The 25047-nt window shown below is 28.9% G+C and overlaps 7 protein-coding genes across 8 annotated transcripts; 4 read left to right on the top strand and 3 right to left on the bottom strand.

Moving 5' to 3' along the window:
* The first annotated feature begins 38 nt into the window (after window positions 1-38).
* Window positions 39-793, top strand: Rpii15 (RNA polymerase II subunit RpII15). The gene is made up of 3 exons (XM_074240899.1): window positions 39-291; window positions 378-451; window positions 517-793. The coding sequence occupies exons 1-3, from the start codon at window positions 163-165 to the stop codon at window positions 704-706; spliced, it is 393 nt and encodes a 130-aa protein (XP_074097000.1). The 5' UTR covers window positions 39-162; the 3' UTR covers window positions 707-793.
* A 422-nt stretch (window positions 794-1215) lies between these two features.
* LOC141526107 (uncharacterized) lies at window positions 1216-5454 on the bottom strand. The gene is made up of 4 exons (XM_074240893.1): window positions 5227-5454; window positions 4423-4527; window positions 3105-3750; window positions 1216-3008 (listed from the first exon to the last, which is right to left on the bottom strand). Exons 1-3 carry the CDS (start codon window positions 5281-5283, stop codon window positions 3142-3144), a joined length of 771 nt encoding a protein of 256 aa, XP_074096994.1. The 5' UTR covers window positions 5284-5454; the 3' UTR covers window positions 1216-3008; window positions 3105-3141.
* Window positions 5455-6791: 1337 nt separating this feature from the next.
* On the bottom strand, window positions 6792-9513 carry Cstf50 (cleavage stimulation factor subunit 1 Cst50). Its single transcript, XM_074241176.1, has 4 exons — window positions 9286-9513; window positions 7834-8731; window positions 7271-7364; window positions 6792-7161 (listed from the first exon to the last, which is right to left on the bottom strand). The coding sequence occupies exons 1-4, from the start codon at window positions 9375-9377 to the stop codon at window positions 6917-6919; spliced, it is 1329 nt and encodes a 442-aa protein (XP_074097277.1). The 5' UTR covers window positions 9378-9513; the 3' UTR covers window positions 6792-6916.
* A 32-nt stretch (window positions 9514-9545) lies between these two features.
* Window positions 9546-10778, top strand: Rpp20 (ribonuclease P protein subunit p20). Of its 2 annotated transcripts, XM_074241178.1 has the most exons (4): window positions 9546-9646; window positions 9716-9922; window positions 9996-10164; window positions 10639-10778. In XM_074241178.1, exons 2-4 carry the CDS (start codon window positions 9779-9781, stop codon window positions 10755-10757), a joined length of 432 nt encoding a protein of 143 aa, XP_074097279.1. In that variant the 5' UTR covers window positions 9546-9646; window positions 9716-9778; the 3' UTR covers window positions 10758-10778. The 2 variants fall into 2 exon arrangements, with proteins under 2 accessions (XP_074097279.1, XP_074097278.1); XM_074241177.1 differs by having other exon boundaries at window positions 9578-9922.
* A 115-nt stretch (window positions 10779-10893) lies between these two features.
* LOC141526270 (transmembrane protein 203) lies at window positions 10894-11485 on the top strand. The gene has a single exon (XM_074241179.1). The coding sequence runs from the start codon at window positions 10901-10903 to the stop codon at window positions 11312-11314; it is 414 nt and encodes a 137-aa protein (XP_074097280.1). The 5' UTR covers window positions 10894-10900; the 3' UTR covers window positions 11315-11485.
* A 1815-nt stretch (window positions 11486-13300) lies between these two features.
* LOC141526133 (uncharacterized) lies at window positions 13301-20455 on the top strand. The gene is made up of 8 exons (XM_074240938.1): window positions 13301-13498; window positions 13830-14031; window positions 14714-14822; window positions 14926-15027; window positions 15119-15383; window positions 16220-17343; window positions 17511-17718; window positions 17827-20455. The coding sequence occupies exons 1-8, from the start codon at window positions 13471-13473 to the stop codon at window positions 18051-18053; spliced, it is 2265 nt and encodes a 754-aa protein (XP_074097039.1). The 5' UTR covers window positions 13301-13470; the 3' UTR covers window positions 18054-20455.
* A 30-nt stretch (window positions 20456-20485) lies between these two features.
* Stc (nuclear transcription factor, X-box binding stc) lies at window positions 20486-25000 on the bottom strand. The gene is made up of 4 exons (XM_074240937.1): window positions 24905-25000; window positions 21201-24651; window positions 21017-21123; window positions 20486-20679 (listed from the first exon to the last, which is right to left on the bottom strand). The coding sequence occupies exons 2-4, from the start codon at window positions 24588-24590 to the stop codon at window positions 20556-20558; spliced, it is 3621 nt and encodes a 1206-aa protein (XP_074097038.1). The 5' UTR covers window positions 24591-24651; window positions 24905-25000; the 3' UTR covers window positions 20486-20555.
* Window positions 25001-25047: the final 47 nt, after the last annotated feature.

Raw genomic sequence — 25047 nt, 5'->3', positions numbered from 1 at the left:
ACTCAACCTATAGTAAATTACTATAGTAAGAGTGAGACAACAAAAATGCGCGAGCAATGAAGGGTTACAAAAATTCACCGTTGACATTAGCATTCTTATCGACTCACAGCGTCTACATATGTATAACCTTTATTTTTTTTTTTTTAATTATTACAATTAAAAATGTCGCGATTGACAAATTATGACTCTCATCACGACGGCCCAGGATTTGTAGGAATAAGATTTTGTCAAGAATGTAATAATATGTTGTATCCTAAAGAGGATAAGGAAAATAAAGTACTTTTGTATGCGGTAAGTTTACGTCTAACCTCAAAAGAATAATTTTACTTGTCATGATATTTATTTATTTATTTTTTTTTAATTATTTTTTGTTACAGTGCAGAAATTGTGACTTTAAACAAAATGCAGACAGTAATTGCATTTATGTAAACAAAATTATGCATGAAATTGAGTAAGTTCATGTCATAAAATTAAATATATGTTTTTATTTTTATTTACATTGCTGTGTACTTTCAGTGAGTTAACACACATTGTTCAGGACGTTATTTCTGATCCGACCTTACCGAGGACAGAGGATCATCCTTGTCCAAAGTGTAACCACCGAGAGGCTGTTTTCTTCCAAGCTCAAACACGACGTGCTGAAGAAGAAATGAGACTTTATTATGTGTGCACAAATCAGCACTGTACTCATCGATGGACTGAGTGAAACATTATTTTAATCTTTATATTAATAACATTATTCATTATTTTCCAAGAATTAATTGTAGTTTATTAATAAATAAGTTTCTGATAACTTTTATTTATAATTAATGCCATTAAATTTAGAGGAAAATTAATTTAGCAGATATTTTATAATTTTTTTAACAAATAAATTATGGCGAAAAAAATTGGCATGGAAAAATTTTAAGAAATTAAAAATTTTTTTTTTTTTAATTATTTTTTAGAAGAAATTTGTTTGTTAAAAAAAATAAAAAATGGGTCAAGTGACTTTAATGTCATTAAATTTAACTGTCACTTCACAATTTTTCTAATTTTCTTTAATAAATAAATTATGGTTAAAAAATGGACTTGTAGGAAAATTAATAAATTAAAAATGCAATTTTTTAAAAATAATTTTTTTCTTAAAAAAAATTTAAAAAATTGTAGTGACAGCTAAATTAAATGTCATTAATAATTCTACTTTTCTACAATTAATTATATGATTTAAACGAAAGGTATTTCTTAATTATTTTATTGATAGAAGCAATTTTGTTACAAAAGTTTAACATTATCATCTCACAACCATTGTAATCATCATCACTTGACGCTACAGTAGAAGAAAAAAAAATGGAGTAACTAAGTTATTCATATCAGATAGAAATATATTTTTGTTCGCATATAAAAAATGGTACAATGATAAAATCATTTTGTTTAGAGTAAAATTAGCTAAACAAAATACAAAAACAATAAACCCGAACCAAAAAATGAATATTTTAAGAGAATGTATAAAAACTACCGGTTTTTATTTATAGGACAAGTTTTATTTATATATATTTATATATTTAATATTATTCATATCAATAATTATTTAACTAATGTTTAACACTAGTACTCTAAACCCCACTAAACGAGACACCTTTCAATTATTCTTCTATCAATTAAAGACGATCATATTAATTTCAATAATCGAGTCACATTTTAAGTAACTACTAGAAAATTTTTTTTGGCATTTATTTTCATTTATTACTTTTAAAAATTAATTATTTTCTAACAATGTGATGTTTAGTTAAAGACCGTGAGAAAGATAAAATTTAATTGTATGAGATCTCTTATATTTTTATATTATTTTTGTTCTTTTATTTTATTGCACTGCGCGTACATAGTAATTATTAAATGTTATGATGATAAAACTGAAAAATTATTAAACGTACTTGACTAAATTACATTGAGGCCATTTGTGTATACAATTAATAAAAAAAAAAAAAAGAAAAAAAAAATACTGAATACGAACAAAATAACTCTTTGATTTAATGAGTAATAATTAATAAGTTATATCAATTGTTTAAAATTAAAACAATAATTTATTATAATTTTTTTTTTTCCAAGTGTACGTAAACACGATATGCAAAAAGCGACAAAAGTACATTAATATGTGATTTTATTATCATTTATATTATTTTTATCATTATTATTACATTTATATTGAGTTATCAAATAGGTGAATTTTTTTAGATTTGTGTCTCATTAAGTGTGGATTTATTAAATATAGTCCATCAATCATATAATCTATCTGTACACTCACAACCGTTCAGATATACGTTAATAATATTTAAATATTTAATATGGTACCGAAAGTTATATATATGATTATTATATGACTGAATTAACACTTTACTTTAATTATTACGCTAATTAATTTATTTATATTTTTAAGACTTTATAATTATAATAATCAAGTTATAATTTTTTTTTTTTATTTTTTTTCAAATATTTTATTTTACTTTTTATATTAAACTAATATTTTCTTTGTAGATTTATCAGTAATAATAATAATAATTAGATAATTGGATTCAAATATTAATAATTTTGTTTACGTCGATATCTCCAATTTCAGTTTACGAGTCCATATTAAATATATTTTACAATATTATTAATGTACATGAACAACGTATGCTCTACACCTTTATATGCTGTCGGAAATTATTAATCAACAAAAAAAAAAAAAAAAAAAAAATATTAATCTAATTGAAACATAATAGTAAAAAAATACTAAGTCATGAAAAATATTAATTTTTTTTATGTTTAAGGACTAATTAAGAGAATAATTTAATCATAGCATTTTACGTTAACTTAAACGTAATATTAGTAATTACAATTTTGGAAAATCAAAATTTTAAGTGTCAAAATCATTTAAAGAATAGAAAAATAATGTTGATTTTAATTACAAACAGCAATATAAGATGTCAATTAAATAAAATAGACGTGGAGACTTTGATTTTACAGCCCCGATGTGTGCGCCGTCTTGATACCTACATAAAAAAAAATTATCATATTATTCTTTGCAAAAAAAAAAAAAAAAAAAAAAAAAAAACTATTAATTTATAATTAAAAAAAAAATTACTTACGCAAAAATTATATTGAATTTAATATTAAATAAAAAGGTTATTCCTTCTTTTCATCGGTGGTCGTCTTGTTGGAGGGATTTTGAGACTCTGTGTTTGCAGGTGGTTGTTCTGAAGATTTATTATTATCAGGTGCAACTGCATCTGTCGCATCTTGACTTGAGTCTGAACTGTCCTTAACATCTTCATCATTTTCCTCCTTTTTTTCTTCACTAGCATTTGCCGGAGTTTTAGATTCTGTCACCGGCGCATCTTCAGGCTCTTCCGTCGTTTTTTCTTCCTTGGAGTTGGTCTTCTCAGCATTGTTGTCATTTCCGTCAGTGGTTTCCTCACTGTTTTTCTCGGCAACACTCTTGTCCGACGTTTTGCTTTCCTTTTCTTCTTTAGCTTCTTCATCTACCTCCATTTTTTCCTCCTCAACATGCTTCTCATTTTTGTTGTTGGCCTCCTCATCGGTATTATTTTCGCTGGTCTTTTCCTGCCTTTTGGGACGTCCACGTCCGCGTCCTGTTCCAGACGATACTTTTGACACAACTTCGGTTTTTTTTTTCTTCGGTGGAGAGGGTGCAGGTGTAGAAGGTGTCAGTCCACGAGCTGAACTGCGGGTACGTCTTCTGCCCTCAACTTCTACTGGCGGTGAACCCATTCCCTAAAATAAAATTTAGATTAATTTCCATTTTTTATCGCATCCAAAATCATAAAATAATTAAAAAAAATCATAGGTAGTTGTAATTAATAAATGACAAATTAAACAATTATGTTATTGTTATCATTGCAACGTTTATTAATTCTAACTACCTGTGATTTTTTCGTATTATTTAGATTAATACTTATTTTTCAATAAAATTTAATTTAAATTAAATAAACTAATATAATTTAATCAAATATTATTAATTATTGACTTGATCAATAAAATTAAAAAAAAAATTTTTACGTCCAAAAATAACTCCAATAAAATAAAATTATAAATTTAATTAATATTTAAACAAATTTTAATTAAATTAATTAATAAATAAATAATTAAAAAAAACCGCCTGATCAAGAACTTTCTCTTATAAGTACAATCAAAAACCGATTGGAGCTCCCCGTTGAACAACTTTACATTTAAATTCTTCGCATAAGCTATTCCCCCACTTTTAATGTGTATTTCATCAGACATACTGTTCACTCAGTATTATACTTTATACTTGTTTTATTCTAAATCCAAACACCACACAATCGACATATAGAGTATCATATATAAGTAAAATTAATATTGCCTAACATGAAAAATAATATTAATAATTTTTTGCTCCAAACGATAATCATCAATATAAAATACCTTAACAAGAGCTTCGCCTTCTTGAGCCGTTCGTTCAAGAGTAGAGAGTCTCTTGGACCCGCTTCGTTTGTTTTTACTTGGAGTTGGTTTTTCTTCAGACTGGTCCTGAAATAAAAAACTTCAATTACTTATCACAGTAAAAAAAAATAAATGAAAAAAATTTTTAAATAAAAATATTCCCAGGATTACGAAGAAAAAAAAAACGGAATCGAAGACCATTGAACCATGGGTGGTACTCATAGCCCATTAATTGTTATAACTTAGCACCAATAATCATAAATCATAACTAGTAAATATAAATAGTGTAATTAATTATTGTGAAATAATTTTATCGATTATTGATGTTGATAATTAAAATTGTTGAAAGAGTAACTGATGTTTTTTTTTTTTTTTTTAAATGATAATAAATGTAGAGTGTAGTTGACTGATGATGTTGAGTATATAGGTAAATGATTTCCCGCCTTTTTGAATGCCGAGTCGCCGGCGTGGAGAGCAGCGACTCTCGTTACTCGGGTGAAAAATAAAAAACATCCACCATCTTTGCCAATGAAGGACGTACAGCGCAGCTTCAAAAAATTCCACTATTACAATTAAAGATAAATTGGAGGCAATAATTGTAAAAAAAAAATCCCCGATGAGTAAACTAAGGGAGAAAATAATAATAATTAATAAAATAAAGTAGGGATGATAAAAATGAGTAATAAATAGGTGGGAGCGTTATCCCGTATTTGAGGTATACCTACACGCCGTATTAGCATGAAAACTCGGCTTGATGAAGGATTAACACCAATTAAAAGGACTTACCTTGGACATATCGTCAATGTTATTATCGTTCTTGGTCTCTGCTTTGATATTGGACATTTCTCAGCACCTCAATCACACAATAAACACACTAAAACCACGAATTTAATCAACAGCTATCCTTACTGCGCCCGGTCGCACTGTTTATACGATAAGCAAAGATGGCGGTTAGCGTGGGTCACGTGACACTGTTAAACTCGGAGCGGGAGTTCGCAGTTTGTGACGTGACAATACACACCGAATGGAACACCGAACAGTGTAGTAAAAAAATATAATAATAATAGTAGTGGTATAAAAAAGAAAAAGTCGGAATTAAACTACTCTCGCCACCACACCGGCACTATATATGACACACCACTGCGCATATGTTCAGCGCACGCACACTACACTTCCGAAAACAACTTCCTCTTGTCCTCTTCTCCTTCGTCGTTTTGTCGTTGTCCTCGAAACCGATTCTCCTATCAGTCTGACGTCAGTAGCGTTTCATTTTTTTAATCATACTGAAAATATCTCCAATATTTTTTTACATTCAAAATTAAATTTATCAAAATTTTAATAATACTGAAGTTAGCGATCAGCTGTCAATTTTAAAAATTTTTTTTACGAATTAATTACAATAAAAAAATGCCTCTAAAATTTTTTATTAATTTTCATATGTGAAACTTTTTAATAATTTAATTGATATAAAATTCTAAAAAAATTTTTAATATCTGTCAACTTCAGTGTTATACATTTAATATGAAAATTAATAAAAATTAAGTTAGTCGACATTTAAATTTTTTTAGAATTTTTTTTATTAATAAAATTATTAAAAAAAAATTACACATGTAAAAAATTTGAAAAACTACACGTGAAATTTTTTAAAAATATATTTTTTTTTAATTTAATTATTGAAAAAAAAATCAAAAAGTTAAAAACGTCGGCTAACTTTAGTATTACAAATTTAACTTATAGACATTTCAAAATTTTTATACTTTTTTTAAATTAAAAAATTACTACAAAAAAATTTCACTGAAATAAAAAATATTTTCACTAATATGTAATTGATGATCAAAATATATGACAATTAAATTAGCAGACACTTGACAATTTTTTAAAAAATAAACTAGGTCTAGAAAATTATTCATAAAAAATTCCACTTGTAATTTTTTAGAGCCTTTAAAGACGGAATTTTTTAAATAAATTTTTCTTGCTATAATTTATTAGTTAAAAATTTTATAAAAATTATCAGATGTCTCTCAATTTTTAGTATCATTAAAAATATTTAATTAAGATGTTTGCTATTTTTAATCCATGCAAATATGTATAACATAATTTATATTTTATTTAGAATTTTTATTTATTAAACCATGCATAGTTCTTATACGAAAATTGAAATACTTATACATGAATCTCTCATACATTCCACTTATTACAAACATATCAAAATACAGACTATCTGAAAATCAAAAGAAGAAATTAATTCATATGAATAATTTTTTAAATACCATAAAATTGTTTTTAAATACTTACTAATAAAAAAATGCTTGTTGCATTATTTAATGACTTTTAAAATAAAATAAAAAATGTTAAATTGTTTACAATTGTTACCAGTTGTAATCCAGTTGTTTATTATAATTATTTATCACTGAAGATACAAAAATAAAGATTTAACGGATAAATCTTTTTAGTCATAAAAAAACGAATTTGATTATTAGTGCGTTGGCATTCGTCTGAACCAAAATCTCGCTCTAAAGTCATCACTGCAAGTAAGGAATGCTGGAGCAGTCGGTGAATGAACGATAAGCCTTACAGGTCCATTGTGCCCAAGCGATAATAATTGTTTTCGCGATGCGTTCCTCGAGTTCCAAGCACAGAGAGAAGTGGTTGCTTCATCGGGGAACATGACATAATCCTCAGTGTGATTGAATATTGCCTGAGCTTTGTGCTCTTGCTTACCTACATGCATAATTTAAATATATACACCTTTCTTTTTATCTATTTCTATTTTTTAAAACTATTTATAACTTTCCGATCAATAAAATAGTAACTATAATCTTGAAATTACCTGTAGTTCCAGCACCTGTGTACGCTATTAAACATCTGCTTGTCGATAATTCCCATAGTTTTATTAATGAGTCCTTACCAGATGACAATAAATACTAAAATAATAGTTAGAAAATTAATTTCAATCATAGATAAATTGTTATTAAGGTAAGTGTCAATATTAATACAATTAAACATGTAGAATGATTAATAAAAAAAAATGATTCAGCTGAATTAATTAAAAAGTCAATGTATCAGTCATTAAAAACTTATAAAAAAAATTTTCAATGTATATTTAAATATTGATTATGATCAATCATTTAAAATTATAAAAAATTTTTAATTTGAAGTAATATTGACACTTTCTCTAATGTTATTAAATTTATTTTTATGATACTGAAATTGAGAGACATCTGATAATTTTTAGAATTTTTTTTTTTTATTAATAAATAAACTAGCAACAAAAAAAAATTAATTAAGTTCTAAAAAATTGAAACTACAATTTTTCTATAAAAATCTAAAAATTGTCAAGTGTCTGCTACTTTCAGTGTCATTAATTTAATTATTAAATCTAAATTAACAAACCTTTCCATTCCTAGTAAACTCAACAGAGCAAACTTCATAACCGTCGTGTGCTTTAACAAACGTATTGATACATCTATTTGAAACACCATCCCACAATTTAATACTACCATCTTTTCCAGCAGACGCATATGTTTTAGCATCTGACGAATATTTAATACTCGTAATACCAGCAGTGTGTTGCTGACTGGGTATGCTGCAAACAAAGCACTGAGACGTGGTTACATCATAAACTCTAACTACTGGATGGTTCGTCCCAACCACCAGAAAATCTCCGCTGGGATGAAAACACAAGCAGCGAATTTGATCTGCGTCATTTATGGTACGGTAGGCTTTTTTGACACTCGCTTTGCTGTAGTCAAATAGCTTTATTGTGAAATCACGACTGCCGGACACCAAAATCGGCTCACGGGGGTGAAACTCCAAGCAAGTTACCTCTTCAGTGTGGTCGTACAGAGTTCTGATTACCGGGTGTCCAGTGGTTTGGTCTGCCGGGACCATTTCATCTGGAGCAGACTTGGCCAACATTCTGTCGACATCCAGGATTTTAATTGATGAATCATAAGAACCGGTTGCGATCAGTTGTCCGTCTGGAGAAAAAGCTCCAGCTCGGCAGTTTCCTTTATGCGATGTTACGTAAGCTGTTTCATATTGTGCTGGCTCAGGTGCCTGTGTTTGGGCTTCTGTTTCATATTCCAGATCCAGACCGGGCCCCAAAGTGTTTTCGAAACTGGTGAATGACGAGTGATTAATGTTGTCTTTTTTGGAGCGGTCTGGCTCATTTGCCAACCCAATTAGCATCAAATGCAGCAATCTGTCTGATGGCGGACATGGTGGCTCAGCTTGGATTAAGTTTGACAATTGTACTGCCAATGTTTGATGTCCGTCGTAAAATAATTGACTAAAAAAACCGTATCATTAATAATACGGAAGTTAGCGGTCAGCTGTCAATTTTAAAAATTTTTTTTGACAAATTAATTACATCAGAATTAATTTAGCAGCTATTTATTAATTTTTAGAATTTTTTAACAAATAAACTATGGCAAAAATAAATGAGAAAAAAAATTGACATTTAGAAATTTTTAAAAATTATACATGCAAAAGATTTATTTGTTAAATAAAATTAAAAAATTATCAAGTTGCTGCTAACTTTGCTGTCATATTAATTACAATAAAAAAATGCTTCTAAAAATTTTCACTTGTAATTTTTATTAATTTTCACATGTGAAACTTTTTAATTAAATTTTTTTTTTAATAATTCAATTGCTATAAAATTCTAAAAAAATTTTTAATGTCAACTTCAGTGTTATTATCATTATTAAAAATATATCAGATTAAAATTTATAATTTTTAGATTAAAAAATAAAAAAATATTTAATAAGTAATTTGTATTAAAAAAAAAAAAAAAAAAATTGTATTGTGTTTACTTATGATATACCAAATTAAAAATTTTACCTGATAATCATTCTATACAAAAGTTCTCTGTTTTTAATAACATTTTTCTTATCTACTTCTGAGTCTTTTATGATGCTATTTTCTGTAGCCATTATTTTTATTTTCAATTATTAATTGAAAAAAAAATCAATAAATCAATTCTTCAGTTTTTTTTTCTCTAAAATTTTTATTTTATTCTCTCAATCAATGACACGGACAGATACCGCGGCACAATTTGTTGATTGAGTTTTGAGGTTAAGTTGAGTTGTTGTCATTGTAGATTTTACTTACAGGATAAGTCAGTAAATTACAGTAAAATAAATAACGCTCCAATATTCATTTTCTCTGTAAAAAAAAAAAAAAAAATAGAATAATTAATTTTGTTAGTAATTGAAAAAAAATTTTTCTGAAAATTAAATAATTTAATAAAATACAATATTCAAATTTTTAGATATATATCTATTGATACTAAATCACGTGATCAAGTATTTTGTTAAGAAAAAAATGATTGAATATGGACAAAACGAGTGAAATAAGTCAAAAACCAGAGGAAAATAAATCTAAAGAAAACTCGGATTATATATTGAGAAAAACAACTCCTCCGTCTTTTCCCAGAAGAAAAAAGGACATTTATGTGTCAAACAAATCAAGCATTCAGGTAATTATTTTTTAGTAACTACATTAACCTAAATTAGATAATGCTTTTATTTATTTATAATTTGTATGTTTAGGCGCTGATAAAAAAGTGTGAAAAATTGTTTGATTCTGGAGAAACAGAGCTTATTATTCATGGTCTTGGAGCTGCTCAGTACAGAGCTTATGAGCTAGCTTTGCAATTGCAGTCGATTCATCAAGGTACCTTGGGTTTGGATGTTCGTACTGGAACAGTTAAATTAACTGGTAATTTTTATTTCATTATTAAAATTTTATTAAATCATTACAAGTGTTTTCAAAGATATCTAAAAATTTTCTATTCTTAACTAAAAAATTTTTGACAAGCCCACGTGGTGCAAAAACCACGTTTATACTTTTTGTTTAAGACAAAAAAATTGTTGGTCAAAAAATGAAACTAAAATTAACCGACAGCGAAAAAATTTTTTTTTTTTTTTTTTTTTTTTTTTTAATTAATTAAATTAGTAATAAAAAAATTTTTTAACAAATTGCACGTGTAGTTTTTTCAATTTTTTACATGTGCAATTTTTTCTTATAATTTTTTTGTAATAATTTTATTAATAAAAAAAATTCTAAAAAAGTTCTAATGTCGGCTAAATTAATTTTCATGGTCAAAAAATGAGAATCACATTGATTAAATTCTATTAGAATGTAATGATCTTTGATATTTATCCAAGAGCATAAATATAATTTATATTTCAGATGATTTAGAGCCACTGACTGATGAAGGAGATTACAAATTAAATCATCGATTAAATTCATCAACGCACATTAGAGTATTCAGAACAGTACTTGTGGGTCCTTTCAAGTATGCAAGCTAATCACTGAATAATAATAATAATCAGCTTATTTCATCAATAAATTAAAAGCCAATTACAAATTAAACTGCATACTTAAACTGTCATGTCTTCCGTTTAATATAAAAAATAAAATTAAAACAATAACTAAAATAAAAAATATAAAAATGATATTTTCATTGAATGAGATAGTTCATTGGCTTGGATTAACAATATTTGAAATATGGATAAATTTAGTATCCTTAACAATATTCACAGTACTCTTAGCCCTGAAATTAGATGAACATTATTTCCTCGGCTACTCAGGATGGTGGGTGGTATTTTCGCCACTATTTGTAGCAGACGGCTTGAATACATATTTTTGCGCAATAATATTCATAAGAATGCACATGGAGGGAATGATTAAAACAGGAATACTGCGTGCTTTGTGGAGCTTAGTTTCATTATTGCTAATTTTTGTATTTAAATATTTACTATGTAAAAAATTGTCCGGTCAAAGTAATCTCGAATACTCGGAAGTATTGAGCCCGGTATTTATTCTGCTTCAATTGGTCGCGGTAAGGGCTTGTCAACTTCATTGACCAACGTATCGTAGTCAAGAAAATATTCAGGCATCGATTGTCGTATTTTCTTGCGGTCCATCAGCCACTTATTTTGACGTCGAGTTCATATAACACACGATTCACCATACATTTTAAATATCTGTAACAATAATAATATAATATTAAAATTACTTGTACAAATACTTAAAATTAACTATTAACTATTGTAATTTAAGTAATAGTTTAAAAACAATTCTTCTTTTTTGTACATAAATACTTTTAAGATATTTGTATAATGTAAATTGAATAATATTGATGATTAATTATGTCATATTGTTAAATAAATAAATAAATAAATTTTCTATTTATTGTAAAAATAAACTGTTGTTATTTAAATATATTTATACATATATTGTGTACTTTAAATCCATTTATGTACGGCTATTTAATCACCAGTTTAACGTTTTTTTTTCTTCTTTATATATAGTTTTGTCTTTGAAGTATTTTTAGAATGTCTTAGCGGGTAGCAGCTCGTACTCTGGTATAATGAATTTGTTATTCGGACAAAATTTAATGAAATCGTGTCATCGATCATGGCAATCATGAAATTAGAATCTAAATATAGACAAAGTCGATAATCGATTGAAAGATGATAATCGTCATCCTGTGATATGTATATTGTTAAAACGGCCGAGTTTCATTTCCATATCCTATTTAGCTTGATAAATATTTATTTATTTGTAAAGAAACGCCCTCGGCAATTTAACAAAAATATAATTATATTTTTATGTGTAGAATGTTTAGTAATAATGATTTTATACAATATTTTAACTTTCTACTTGATAATCTTAAGACATTTAATTACAGAAAAAAAAACGCTAAAGTATAAGATAAAAGATTGGATCAAGAATCTATCATTGTAATAGTATAAGAAATTTTTGCAATATTAGTATTTTTTTAAACTATTTATGCATTTTGTATTTTTTTATGTTTCTTCTTAAATATTCTGTATAATATAGGATAATTTATCTAATATTTAGCTCTATATACAGATGCTCTTGCATCTCTATAGACCTGTATGTTAGAAAATAAATAAATAAAAATGCATAGCATCTGCAAAGAGAATGTAAATTTAAGAAATTAAAAAAAAAAATTTTTTTAATTTAAAAGAAGAAATAAAAATTTTTTTTTTTTTAATTTAAAAGAAGAAATAAAAAAAAATTTTTTTTATTTTAAAAGAAGAAATTATTAAAAAAAAATTTTAAGAGGAGAAAAAGATAATTTGTCTGATAGTTTATATCTAAAAAGAAAAAAAAAATAAATAAATGAACGATATCGATTGTAATGGTAATTATAAATGAATCATTAATAAATTACCAAGCCGTGTACTTGGTATAACTTTGTATCAACAAGTTAACATCGAAGCTCTGATGTAATATATAGTAACCTGAGTGAGGGGCGATGATAAAGTTGTAGCAGTATCCGCCTGAGATAACTGGGTCGTCTTATCGGTGTTTTAAAATCAGTTAAAATTTACCGTGGACTATTTCACCCCAGACTCCAAAGCAGTATTTCTTCTTCCTGTATAATGTAAATATATGTAAACAATAGATAAAAAAAATTAACTTATAAGTACAATGAGATATTTGAGAAAGAGGAGCTAAATATAATTGAATCCCAAAAATAACCAATTTAAAAAGTATCTCAGCATCATATCAGCAGCAGCAGCAGCAGCAGCAGCAGCAGCAGCAGCAGCAGCAGCAGTAGGAGGAGTAGCAATAGCAGCTCGCCTATGGATAGGAGTATGTACCCAAGTCGGGTGGATAACACCACTGCTACTCTCTCTCTGACATCCTTCTTCACTCTTTCCCACCCTCTCTCAAGACCAAGATCAATATTTCCCAGCTCAAGAGAGACAGCGAATCCATCTCGCTTCAGAGGTGGTAGGGGCGAAAATTAAAGTACTATAACCAGCAAAGCCTGTTGCTGCTGCTGCACTTTGCAACTTGTTTCAGTAGTGAGTGCTTCATCTGCCTGCTTGCTTGCCTACCTTAAGCCTGTTCAACTGATCGGCTGATCATTCGCCATCGTTCCTTGATCACTTGCCACGATATCTCTAATCAGTCCGCCCAAATACTAACACCTGTTTAAAAAGGGCCACTTAGTGATGTGTGGTGAGCTGCATTCAAGAGATTATGGATAGACTTCCTGATTGGACTTATGGTTAATAAACAATTATATTTTTTATTTTACTAATTACTCACTCTTGTAACTTTTATACTCAATTGTTAATTATTTATACTCTATTTTCTCTTGTACTTTTTTTTTGCTCTGCACAGCTTGCTCTCAATTACTTACTGCCTCTTTGTTTTTTATTTCTTCCCGCTGGTCTGATATTTAAGTTAGTTTTTTTAAAAGAAGGTGATATAAATACGCAGTCACCGGTTCTATTGATTGATTATTGTTGTTATCATTTTTTTTCGGGGCATTATAAAAAGTTACCTGAAATAATATTCGCGGATTAGTTTATAATTAATACTATTTTTTTTACCAGGTGTAAATGGAACGACGTCACAGCCCGATCAGAATTGCGGCAACGCTACAAGTTTGTCACACGACGAAATCCTGGTAACTGCACCATCCTGGACAGCAGTTAATCAGCATTTAAAATGGATTTTTCCTTTACATTCATACGGATTTGCGTGTCTCTTCTTTGTACTGAGCTTCTACACCCTCTTTTCTATTTTAAATTTAAGGTATATTTATAATAATACTAAAAACTAAAAAAAAAATTCCATGTTTAGAGATTTTAAAAATTAAAAGTTCAAATTTTTTATATAATTGATTTCTAATAAAAATCTAAATTTTATAACAAATCAATTACAATAAAAAAAATGCTTCTAAAAATTTTCACTAGTAATTTTTTTTTTTTCACAATAATTTCATTGCATGAAATTAAAGTTAGCCGTCATTTGATAATTTTTTTATTTTTTTTTTTTTTTACCAATAAATTTCTTCCCGAAATTCATTTTTTAAAAATTGCATTTTTTTTTTTTCTACATGACAATTTTTTTTTGCCGTAATTTAATAAAAAAAAAAATTATTAAAAATTTAATAAATATAAAATTATAAAAAAATTTTTAATGTCTGTGAACTTCAATGTCATTAATAATTGATGAAAATTAATTTTGCAGATATTTAATAATTTTTTTAATAAATAAATTATGGCAAACAAAAATTAAAAAAAAAAAATTGACATTTATTAATTAAAAAAAATTTTCTTTTTAATTTTTTTGCTAAAAAAAAATTAAATAGTAGTGAAGACTGCTAACTTTAATATCATAAATAATTGTCAGATTAAAATTCTAATTTAAATTTAATTATTTGCTAATAACTTTATAATATATTTAAAAAATAATTGAATATTATTTTTGACAGGTCTCTTATCTCTAGTCGGCCTTTCATGATCACAATTAACGTATTCCTATGTATTCTTGGAGCATCCCGAAGTGGCTGTCTGTTTATTGATCCTTACAATCTACAAGAGGTTAAGATTTAATAATTATTTAACTTACGTAAACATAGCCAAATAATTAAATAAATTAATAATCAATAACATTAACAGTACATTTAATGAATAATTATTTTAGACGATGCCGAAAGTAATTGGTTCAATAATGTGGGACATTGGATTTCCTTGTGTGACCTCGGCCTTTTGCCTCGTTCAATTGGCCTTCCTTCAACTTACCCAAGTAATAATGATAATGATAATAATAATAGTAATAATCTAATATTCAAACAACCGCACAGACAAAATTTTGTTAATAAATAAACACTTGACAGATAAAGTTCGGCCCCAAGAGACTGCAAAAGGAATCATGGTTGAGTTTTGTGATAACTTCTCATTTTTCATTTGTTATTGCAAGCGACGTTGCCTTGGCTTTTCACAATCACTACGTTACCAAATACGTTGTACAAACACTTTTCCTCATCTGGAGTATTATCTTGTACCTGACATTTCTTCACGCCGGCTACAAAGCAATGGATATCGTAAGGACTTTACCTAGTAATGCACTCATTCGTGACACTTCATTGGGCAATCAAAAAGGTATTTTTATTATTATTTTTTGGTTCTTAAAAATCAATCTTTCTTTTATTTTATTCTTCTCAACAACAAATTTGCCAATAATTCATTAAAAAATTACAAAAATCTATATTTCTTCTTTTTATAGTTTTCAAATTTTTAAAAATACCTACTTAGCTTGTTTTTCACTGATATTTATTAATTTCTACAGTACTGTCCTTTTTTTTCTTTGAAAAACTTTACAGATTAAAAATAAATCTTTTCTTATAATTTAAAGATTTTTTAAAAATTTTTAAATTAATTTTCATGTGTTTTTTTTTTCTATATTCTACATAAAAAATCTAAGAATATAAAAAATTTTTCAACATCTCAATTTTTTGGTTTTTTAAAATTTTGTAAAATAGATAAAATTGAACAGACACGGAAAGAAGAAAAATAAAAAAATTACGTTACAGTTTCAGATTGTAATTATTACAGATTTTATAAGAATTAAATTGTAGAATGTAATATTTATACTAAAATCTTTGAAAATTAACATTCAAAGTTTGAATTTAGAAAAATATTATTTCAAACTGTAACTTTTCTAGTTTTAAATACGACGGAACACTTATTAGTATTTATAATATAATTTTTTGAGTTTTTTTCTTTCCATGCAATTGCACCTAAAATTAAAAAAATTGACTAATTTCATTTAAAATTATTTTTTTAACAATTTTAATCAAAAACAAGACAATTTATACATTAAAAAAAAAAAAAAAAAAAAAAAAAAAAAAACAAATAAAAAAATTGAATCTTTTAATTTATCGATTTTTTATTATAAAAAATAAAAGCAACTAATAAAAGCTTATATTTTCTTTTAGGCATAATGCAATTAGCAATGTTGGCTCCGTACAATAATCTAGCTTCCTCTGTTGCTGCAGCTCTTGTTCCCACGTTGTTTAGCCAAAGAACAAAGTCTGAAGACACTGAAATAATAAACATCAATTGTAATGAAAACATTAAAATGGAAAATGAACGAAGGGACCAATTTAATAGCAATTCAACAGCAATATCAAATGTTAAAAATAATAAAGATTACACTAACCAGCATCAGCAGCAGCAGCAGCAAACATCAACAGTTCCAGAAGTATACGTAAGACCACCCACTCCAACTCCATCAGCAGTTCTTCCAATAATAACAGTGTCATGTCCAAGCCGACGAAGCTCTTTGGCGAACAGCCGACGGGGTAGCGACGTATCGGGCCGCGATTCAAGAAGAAGCTCAGCAAGCAGTATAAAGTTCATAAATGAGGAAGACAACTCGTCCATCGCGGAGAGAAAATCTGTTAGTGACAGACCGGTTACGCCGGAAGGAATTTTGAGGAGAAACTCAGACATACCTACCCCAGCAGGCAGCATTAAAGATCTTCGTCGTTGCTCTGACTTTAGTCACGAGAAGAATAGAACTTCTCAGTTCGCGACAAAGCTGAGAAGAAATTCTGATTTTGGAAATCGAACGCCAAAAAGAATGCTTCCAACAGACGAACCAAGATTGCCACAAGTTCTTGACGTAAGTCCCACCAGTTCTCGGCGTAATTCAGATCTTGGTGGTCTGGCTGCTGTTAAAATACCAGAGTCGAGGCGCAATTCCGACATTTCTTACAGACGCAGTTCAGATATAGAACAAATTCGACCGCCGTTTACAAATCGCCGTACCAGTGATGTCAGTATCAAAACTTTGGACAAAAGCCCGACACACTTTCAAAGCATAGTACCTAAGATGGAGATATTGGAAAATAAATCGGAATCAGATTCAGATCAACATGATTATTGCAATGAAAAGGCTGCGCTGATGAATAATGATAAGCCAAAGTCTAAAGAAGAGGATAACAGAGGACGTAAAAAAAGTTTGTCATGGAAAAATATCGATAAGTTTAAAGATGATCAAGATATCACTGCTGAGAGCAGTTTGCTGCCTGATAATAACAACTCAGCAGCTGATAGAGTAATAAATTTTACTTTTTATTTTTATTTTTATCATTATACGGGAAATAACTGTTTGTTTTTTTTTTTTATTTCTTCCTTATCGGACTCTCTATTATTAGATAAAAATAAAAATATTTTATTTCATGCATAATTTTATTTTTTTCATGAATAAATTTATTTCTTCAGGGAGGAAGTGACTTTACTCTTCATGCTATTCTAAATCACATTGCAAATGTGAATCGTGCTAAAACAGATATTCCACTTCAAATAGAATCGTCCTGTGGAGTCAGTCGTAAATCACAAGTACGCAGAGTTCTTCATGTTATTTACGCAACAGCTGTCTTGGGAATTATTCTATGTATTATAGACATTGCTAGAATATTTGGACCATATGGTAAAAGTCTATAATTTTAATTTTATTGATTAATCAATTTTTAAATAGTTTATTATTGTTATTATTATTAATTAAATTTTTTTTATAATATTTATAATTATTTTTTAGGACTGCTAGGTGCTACTTTAAATTACGGAGAACGTCTGGAAGCCGTTAAATATCCAAAACCATTACCCTGGATAATTTATCAGACTATTTGCCGTGGATTAGAATTAATAATAGGCTGTTGCATGGCAAGTATTACTAAACAATCTTCTATAAGCCCAAGGCATCAGTATTTTAATAATTACAATAACAGTTATCGCTTTAAACAGCGAGATAATCCTTATATATAAAAATACTTAAAGTATAAAAATATATTATTATTAGTAAAATAATTTATTAATAAAAAGTAAGCAATATATTTCGATAAAAGTTTGCCAAAATTAAAATTATTATTTCTTCGTTTAAATTAATTAGATAAAATAATATTTAATTAATTTAAGAAAAAATATTTCGCGTGTCTAATGCAAAAAGAGCGCATAAAAAATTTTTTTTGTTATTCTTCTTAAACTCAAAGATCAATGCTTCATTTTTAGGCGAAGAATATGTCAGTTAGTCGATTGTAAATAAAAAAAAAAAAAATTATGCGCCCTTTTATCTTTTGGCACGCGATTATAAAATTAAATTTTTACGTTTTATTAATACTTTATTACTATCATGAGAAAATCTATCTTTACATTGGAAACATAAACTTTACTTGCTGTGAATGTTGTTTAAAATAATACTAGCGTAATACTAATAGTAATAGTAAATTAAGTTAAATATAATACAACGTCGGTTGATATTATTGTCCAGATTGTGCAATAGATCGGTACTGATTCTAAAGAACAAATAATTGTGTTCAATTACTGGAAAAAAAAAAAAAAAAAAAAAAAAAAAAATATTATTATTATTGATGCCAAAGTTTTGTTAAAAATTTTTTTATTGAAGAAACTAATTATTTATATCACAGACATTCCGAGGTAGAAAAAAAAATCAAGATTTTTTTAAGAAAAAAAAAAAAAAAAAAAAAAAACCATCAAATGGTTTAAGTTAATTTATTTTTGTACTAAATTCTAAAATAGCTCAATCAATAATTATTTATTAATTAAAAAAAAAAAAAAATAGCGAATGGGAGTTATATTCTTGAGGACCTTAATATCTTACCGTGGATTTTTAATTAAAATATCACAATAATCAAAAGTACTTACAATTAGATTTACAAGTTAAAAAAAAAAAAGGAAAAATTTTTAATCATCAAAGAATAGATTTTCTTAAATATTTCTTCTTATAAATAAATAAATTCATGTACATGGTTTGTATACTTCGAACCCGACTTTCCAAGTGCCCTAACTGTTTATCACTGTTCAATCAAACATTTTAATATTTAAAAAATATAAATATATATATATATATATATATATACATAAAAAAAAATATTATATATACACCAGTGTTGTGATTCTATTAATGTGATATTCATCTTGATGTCTATAATCTCGAAAATTAATTAAATGAAAACTTTTGTGTTTCATCCGAGATTACCTATACATATGTGTGTGTATGTGAGAAAAAAGCATTAATTATATTATTTAATAAAATAACTAAATCTCTTCATCCAAGTACAAAACAAATAATCTTCAATACCTCGCAAACAAATAAAACACTACTGAAAATCACTCAGCATTATAATTTTTAAAAATAAAAGATTTAATAAATATATATATAGGTGTTTAATGTGCCAAATAATCATCGTGTTATCTACTTAAATGTTTATGGATTAAAATAATATTAATATTATTAATAATGATGATGATGTATAAGATATTTAAATATAAACATACTAATATATCAAATTTTCATATACTTCATATAAAATAAAAATTATAATAATAAATACTTGAGTATTTATCGTCATATTAAAATGTTATTTGTATACGATTGGATGCACAATAATTATCAAAATATAAATTGATAAATTTTAATTATTCAAGTATTTTTTTTTATTAATATTGTAGTCATTTTTTAAATAAGCGAGACAATATAAGAAAATTATCGCATCTAAATTTTATATTATTTTGGATTATATTATTTAAAATAAATGTTATGTAAATAGAGTATCGTAATGATATAAAATGAATAATTAATACTTGAAAAAAAAAATTTTTTTTTTTTAATTATGTATTAATGTTACAATTTAATAATTAACTAAAAGTTAACAAGTAAGAAGTATCTTAAATTTATAATGAGAGTTTGAAAAGAAAAAAAAAAACATTTTTTTTGCTCTGTATATTTTTCGTTTTATTAAATCAATATATATATATATATATCATACCCTTGTGTACATCAATAAACCATGAGAAATGAATAATAAAATAAATTTAATTAAATTGTATAATTTACTGGAAATGACGGTAGTGTTGGTGGTTTTTTAGAATTAAATTATTTCTTATATCACCCATCCAGCGTTTGCCGAATATTTAATTAATATTGTTACCAAAAAAAACTGGAAAATCCGATAAATAAATATTATTTATAATATATAAATAACAATAAAAAAAAATTAAGTATTATGTAATTAATAAAATAAATGTTTATATAAATATATTTGTCTGTAAAACATGTTGTTTGTAATAATCCGAACTGAATGTTACACGTTGGTGAGTTAAATAAATGTTTCAAAAGTATGCAGAGTAGAGATAAAATAAACTTTAAATATCTTTGGAATATAATTTTGAAATCTTAATTTTTTTTTATCTATTTGTTCATTTATTCATTTATTTATTGATCCATAGATCCATAGATTTGAATTTATTTTACTTCCATTTAGGATTTGGATAGTCAAAATAATCTATTTCTAGTTCTGTTGATTTAGATGTACTCGCAGTGGAAATTAATTTTTGAGATTTGCTGGCAGCTGATGGTAGAACTTCTGAAGTTCTGAAATAAAAAATTTATTGATTAAAAATTTTCAATTACTGTATCTATTAGGCTGCGTTAAAATTTAATCTCTGAAAGCAACCTTTTAAAATTGGAATTTTGAGTTCCGCTTGAAATTTCAAAATTTGGCCAGACGAAGCTCCTGTTAAAAAATTCTGTGAAAATCAAATAAATTGTAATACACAAATATTTGAAGAAATGCCCAAACACAGCTCCTGTTGAAAGCGGAGATCAAAATTCCAATTTTAAAAGGTTGCTTTCGGAAATTAAATTTTGACGCACCCTAATATCTATTTTTCATAATTAATGCGTAATAATAATAACAATAATTATTTACCCCGGTGTAGTAGCAGTTTTAACAGTATTTAACATTGGTCTTGGCACTTTACGTTGACCATTTTCTCTCTGAACCATTTCTAGTAGGCTGTAACTTGGTAACCAACACTAAAAAAAAAAAAAAAAAAAAAAAAATCATAATAATAATAATAATAATCACAAAAAAAAAAAAAATAATCAATTACCTTATCTTTAACGGCAGTAGCTACGACATTCCGTTTAGGTTCCTCATCATAAGCTTGACTTTCACACCCAAAATGCTCGCAAGACTCATGAACAAATTGTCTCTTAGTTCTATTCATACTATCAAAAGAATAGCTCCTGGATTTTTGTTTGGAAGTCTTGGCAAGTTGTACCAACTCTGTCAACTTATCATGAACCATCCTACAAAAAGTCGGGTCTTTTTTAGCGCATTGTTTCATATAATCACTGTAGCGCGGCATGAGCTTCCCACTGAGATCAGGATTAACAATCTGTAACCCAAGAGCAAGTTTCCTGTTCCTCTCGATGGTCCTGCACTCCTCATTGCATTCCAGAGTCCTCAACTGGTTCTGCTTCCTCGCGCCCTGACCAAAAACTTCTTCCAAGTCAACAGAATGTCCCAGCTGCATGTCAATCATTTTGCTAGCGAGAATCCCACTGGCGATTCTCTGATACTCACGTGAATTTTCAGCACAAGCCCTGGTCATGGTTCTATGCCCGCAAGTGCAGGTTACCTTGACCATCTCCTTGCAAGGAGTGTCTGGACACTTGCCATCATGACACGGAGCGGCGCAATTGTGGCCACACATTTCTCTTGGAACCGTGCAAGGCTGGACGCAAACTTGCTTGGGTTTCTCACAAGCTCCAGGATGACACAGGGTGATGCACTTGTGTCTGCCACATCTTACCGGCTTGTTACAAGGCATTCCGCAGGATATTTCATTGAAGTAGCAGGGTACAGCTTTTCTCAGCTCATGCTTGCCGTAGCACCATTTCTGGGTCAGCACTGTACAGGGAGGACAAGAAGCTTCGCTGTGACAATTGTGAAGTACTTGGTGGCCGCATGAGTGCTGGCGTGAGCACGGCTGAGAACACGTGGGTTTTCGAGTACCACAAGGCACTGGTGGATAAATAACAGCAGCTCCGCACTCGCAGTACAATTCATCAAAGCTGCTCCTGTAACAAGGTTGACATCTGCCTTTGTGGCAAGTCAACTCGCACTTGTGTTTACCACAGCTCAGAGTTTTTGAGCACGGCAATGGACATATGTGCTCAATATCAATGCAGCAAAGTTGATTGCATTTATGCTTACCGCAGGAGCGTTTTTTAACGCATTTTTTTTCACAGCGCGCATCATCAGCTTTTGTCGTCAAATCACAGCACGGAATTTCCCGGTCCATATTTCCGCACCGACATTTCACCCAAGTTGTCAAATCACATGGAGGACAATCACCGACGTGACAAGGCGCCTTGCAGGAATGAGGTGAGCTCGGTTGTCCGCATTTTAATTTTTTCGAACAAATTTTATCACAAGTCGGAATTGGATCCAGACAATTTGCGCGTGTTATTGTCAGCGGAGTTTGTCCGCAACAGCAGTGAGTCACTAGTTCAGATTTAAGCGAACAAGAGCCACAAGGTCCTGGATGACAAATGTCGCTGCAATTATGATTGCCGCAGTCCAGCAAATTGTTGCAAGCTTCTCCACAAGAATAAACAGGCTCTGTGTCTTTCAAGCAGCTAACAAGCTGGCTTTTCTTCCCACAGTGACACTTCTGCTCGATTTTCTTATCACAAGGCTCGCACTCACCGTGGTGGCAGGTTTTTTCGCACTTGTGCTGCCCGCAGTTTAGCAGTTTATCGCACGTGGCTGAGCAGGACAGCTGAGTGTCGGTGCTGCATTTGCAACTCTGTGATGTCTTGCGACAACCGCAGGAGCGGGTCACCATCACCAGGCACAAAGGACACGACCCTGGATGACAAAGTAGCGTACACTTGTGTATGCAGTTGTTTTTAGCTCGAGTGCGGCCGCAGACTTCGCCGCAAGAATGAGCAACGTCTTGCCTGTTCCACTCAGGATCTCTGGTCTTGCCACAAAAGCAGTAATAGTCTTCAGGAACAACCAGGTTTATATTCTGACACGCCGGACATCTCCAACCACTCTCACTCTGTGATGACTCTGCCCATTTCTTCAGACACTTCAAGTGCAGAACGTGGTAACAGTTACTGCACGACCAGACTGCGTCATTTTGTCTGATATTCTCACAGCAAACCAGACACTCAAGATGCCCTCTGTTTAGCTGCTCAGTAAGACATTCCTTCTGCGTAGCAGCGTCATCTACTTCCACCCGTTTCTTGCCACTATTCTTCTTGACAATTTGACTATTCTTCAGCCGCCAATTATTCAGTTTATCTTCTTGAACAAACTCTTCCTTCCCGGCAGACTTTCCAGGATTTTCCTCCTTAAACTGCTTGATTTCCGATTTAACTTCACGGTGACCCTTATCTCTGTAAACCTTTTCTTCATAATAATCTCCCTTGCGTCTGCTGGAGTTCCTATATCTTTCTTCTCGTGGATCATCACCGTAAAAATCTTTATTATTATTTTTAGCCCGTCGCTTGTCTTTTTTAATCGGCATCTGTCTGTCATCCAAGCTATTATCACCAGTGAATCCACGGTATCTCTCATCACGAGGATCTCTGCTCACAGGTTGCTTCCCTTTTGGATGTCTGTCACCAGAATCTTTGCTATTATCATAATTATAACTACTACTTTGATTTAAATTTCTAGGCCTGTTTTCTAAATTATTACCGCTATTACTTTGATGATAGACTGAAGAGTCATTTGAATTTAAATTAGACTGATGACGATTTGCTGAAGAATACCGATCATTATTATATCTTCCGTGGCTTCTTGGTCTTCTAGAGTTGTTGTTGTTGTACCTACCAGTTGAATTCACGCTCGCATCTTTGCTGTTATTATTACTTGATTTATTATCATAATTGGCATCAGTTGAATAATCTTTAAATGGTTCGTAATCATTGCTATAATTATTATAAGATGGATTAATGTTACTATTTAGATTATTACTATTAGAGCTAAAGTGATTCTTTCTAGGTTTGTCGTAACCTTTGTATGAATTTCGCTGATAATAATCTCCGTCTTGACGGTAATTAGCATTATTTCTTTTGTCGTACTTACGGCCGTAATTTTTATTTCTATTGTCAGAAAAAAATACCTTCGATGACTCGGCCGGCTGATTAACCCCAGACGGAATAAACTCACTAGCTCCTGGATGTAAATTAGATTTTGTGACCAGGTAATTAGAATCGGTTCTACTTGATGATTGTTGAAACTGTCGATTATTTTCAAAGTAACAAGTTGAACTCCCACCAGAAGTCTGGTTATTTAATTCTCCCGAAAATGACGAGGGATAAGTTACACTTGGTTGATTATTATCGACGTAATTATCAGCTGGAGCAGATTGGCTCCAAGAACGATCATCAGTCATTCGATTTTGTGAGTTTGAGTAGTATTGATACGATTTACCGTCATCCTGAGCATCGCCTGGGTAGGAGCCGTCCCAGGTGGCCATTGTGGCCCCTGATAAGTCTTTTTCTAGACCACCACCAGATTTTTTTCACGGAATTATTTAACTGTTAAATAAAAAAAAAAAAAAAAAAAAAAAAAAAAAAAAAAAAAAAGCTGTTAGTTTGGGTGTTGAATAATTGTCTAATTATATAAATATGTTTTGATAAATATAAAAATATGGTTTAATTAATATTGTAACCTACAAATTATTTTTTATTTTATTTTTACTTATTATTTTTTTTCTTTTTGAGTTTTATTGATGATTGAAAGATTTTACAGATAATTTTTGATTTTATTTAATTGTTAATAATATTTTACCTGTTAAAATATTTAATGAAGATAAAAATACTAATGAAACTAAAAATCAAGTAATTTGGATCGGAGTACTCTGGTAGAAACTCTCCGTATCATTTTCTTTTTTTGTTGCAAGCAAAATATTATCGATATTGTCATGTTCTGCA

Source organism: Cotesia typhae, unplaced genomic scaffold, assembly GCF_013202065.1.
Source record: "Cotesia typhae breed Kobodo isofemale line unplaced genomic scaffold, CoteBio_Ctyphae contig_33, whole genome shotgun sequence".
Taxonomy (NCBI): Eukaryota; Metazoa; Arthropoda; class Insecta; order Hymenoptera; family Braconidae; genus Cotesia; species Cotesia typhae.
Note: the sequence above shows the minus strand (reverse complement) of the source record. Positions and strands in the feature narration are given on the sequence as shown.

What these genes read in the sequence shown, in the direction of transcription:
- Rpii15 (XM_074240899.1), top strand. Translation starts at nt 163, where the DNA reads ATGTCGCGATTGACAAATTATGACTCTCATCACGACGGCCCAGGATTT. An exon ending in ATAAAGTACTTTTGTATGCG is followed by an intron (nt 292 to 377) that starts GTAAGTTTACGT and finishes TTTTTGTTACAG; the next exon opens with TGCAGAAATTGTGACTTTAA. An exon ending in AAAATTATGCATGAAATTGA is followed by an intron (nt 452 to 516) that starts GTAAGTTCATGT and finishes GTGTACTTTCAG; the next exon opens with TGAGTTAACACACATTGTTC.
- LOC141526107 (XM_074240893.1), bottom strand. Translation starts at nt 5,283, where the DNA reads ATGTCCAATATCAAAGCAGAGACCAAGAACGATAATAACATTGACGAT. An exon ending in ACATTGACGATATGTCCAAG is followed by an intron (nt 4,528 to 5,226) that starts GTAAGTCCTTTT and finishes TTTTTATTTCAG; the next exon opens with GACCAGTCTGAAGAAAAACC. An exon ending in AAGGCGAAGCTCTTGTTAAG is followed by an intron (nt 3,751 to 4,422) that starts GTATTTTATATT and finishes ATTTTATTTTAG; the next exon opens with GGAATGGGTTCACCGCCAGT.
- Cstf50 (XM_074241176.1), bottom strand. Translation starts at nt 9,377, where the DNA reads ATGGCTACAGAAAATAGCATCATAAAAGACTCAGAAGTAGATAAGAAA. An exon ending in TTGTATAGAATGATTATCAG is followed by an intron (nt 8,732 to 9,285) that starts GTAAAATTTTTA and finishes CGGTTTTTTTAG; the next exon opens with TCAATTATTTTACGACGGAC. An exon ending in AGTTTACTAGGAATGGAAAG is followed by an intron (nt 7,365 to 7,833) that starts GTTTGTTAATTT and finishes CTATTATTTTAG; the next exon opens with TATTTATTGTCATCTGGTAA.
- Rpp20 (XM_074241178.1), top strand. Translation starts at nt 9,779, where the DNA reads ATGGACAAAACGAGTGAAATAAGTCAAAAACCAGAGGAAAATAAATCT. An exon ending in CAAACAAATCAAGCATTCAG is followed by an intron (nt 9,923 to 9,995) that starts GTAATTATTTTT and finishes TTGTATGTTTAG; the next exon opens with GCGCTGATAAAAAAGTGTGA. An exon ending in TGGAACAGTTAAATTAACTG is followed by an intron (nt 10,165 to 10,638) that starts GTAATTTTTATT and finishes TTTATATTTCAG; the next exon opens with ATGATTTAGAGCCACTGACT.
- LOC141526270 (XM_074241179.1), top strand. Translation starts at nt 10,901, where the DNA reads ATGATATTTTCATTGAATGAGATAGTTCATTGGCTTGGATTAACAATA.
- LOC141526133 (XM_074240938.1), top strand. Translation starts at nt 13,471, where the DNA reads ATGGATAGACTTCCTGATTGGACTTATG. An exon ending in ATCCTTACAATCTACAAGAG is followed by an intron (nt 14,823 to 14,925) that starts GTTAAGATTTAA and finishes TAATTATTTTAG; the next exon opens with ACGATGCCGAAAGTAATTGG. An exon ending in ACAACTCAGCAGCTGATAGA is followed by an intron (nt 17,344 to 17,510) that starts GTAATAAATTTT and finishes TTATTTCTTCAG; the next exon opens with GGAGGAAGTGACTTTACTCT.
- Stc (XM_074240937.1), bottom strand. Translation starts at nt 24,590, where the DNA reads ATGGCCACCTGGGACGGCTCCTACCCAGGCGATGCTCAGGATGACGGT. An exon ending in CTACTGCCGTTAAAGATAAG is followed by an intron (nt 21,124 to 21,200) that starts GTAATTGATTAT and finishes TTTTTTTTTTAG; the next exon opens with TGTTGGTTACCAAGTTACAG. An exon ending in AAAACTGCTACTACACCGGG is followed by an intron (nt 20,680 to 21,016) that starts GTAAATAATTAT and finishes TTTTTATTTCAG; the next exon opens with AACTTCAGAAGTTCTACCAT.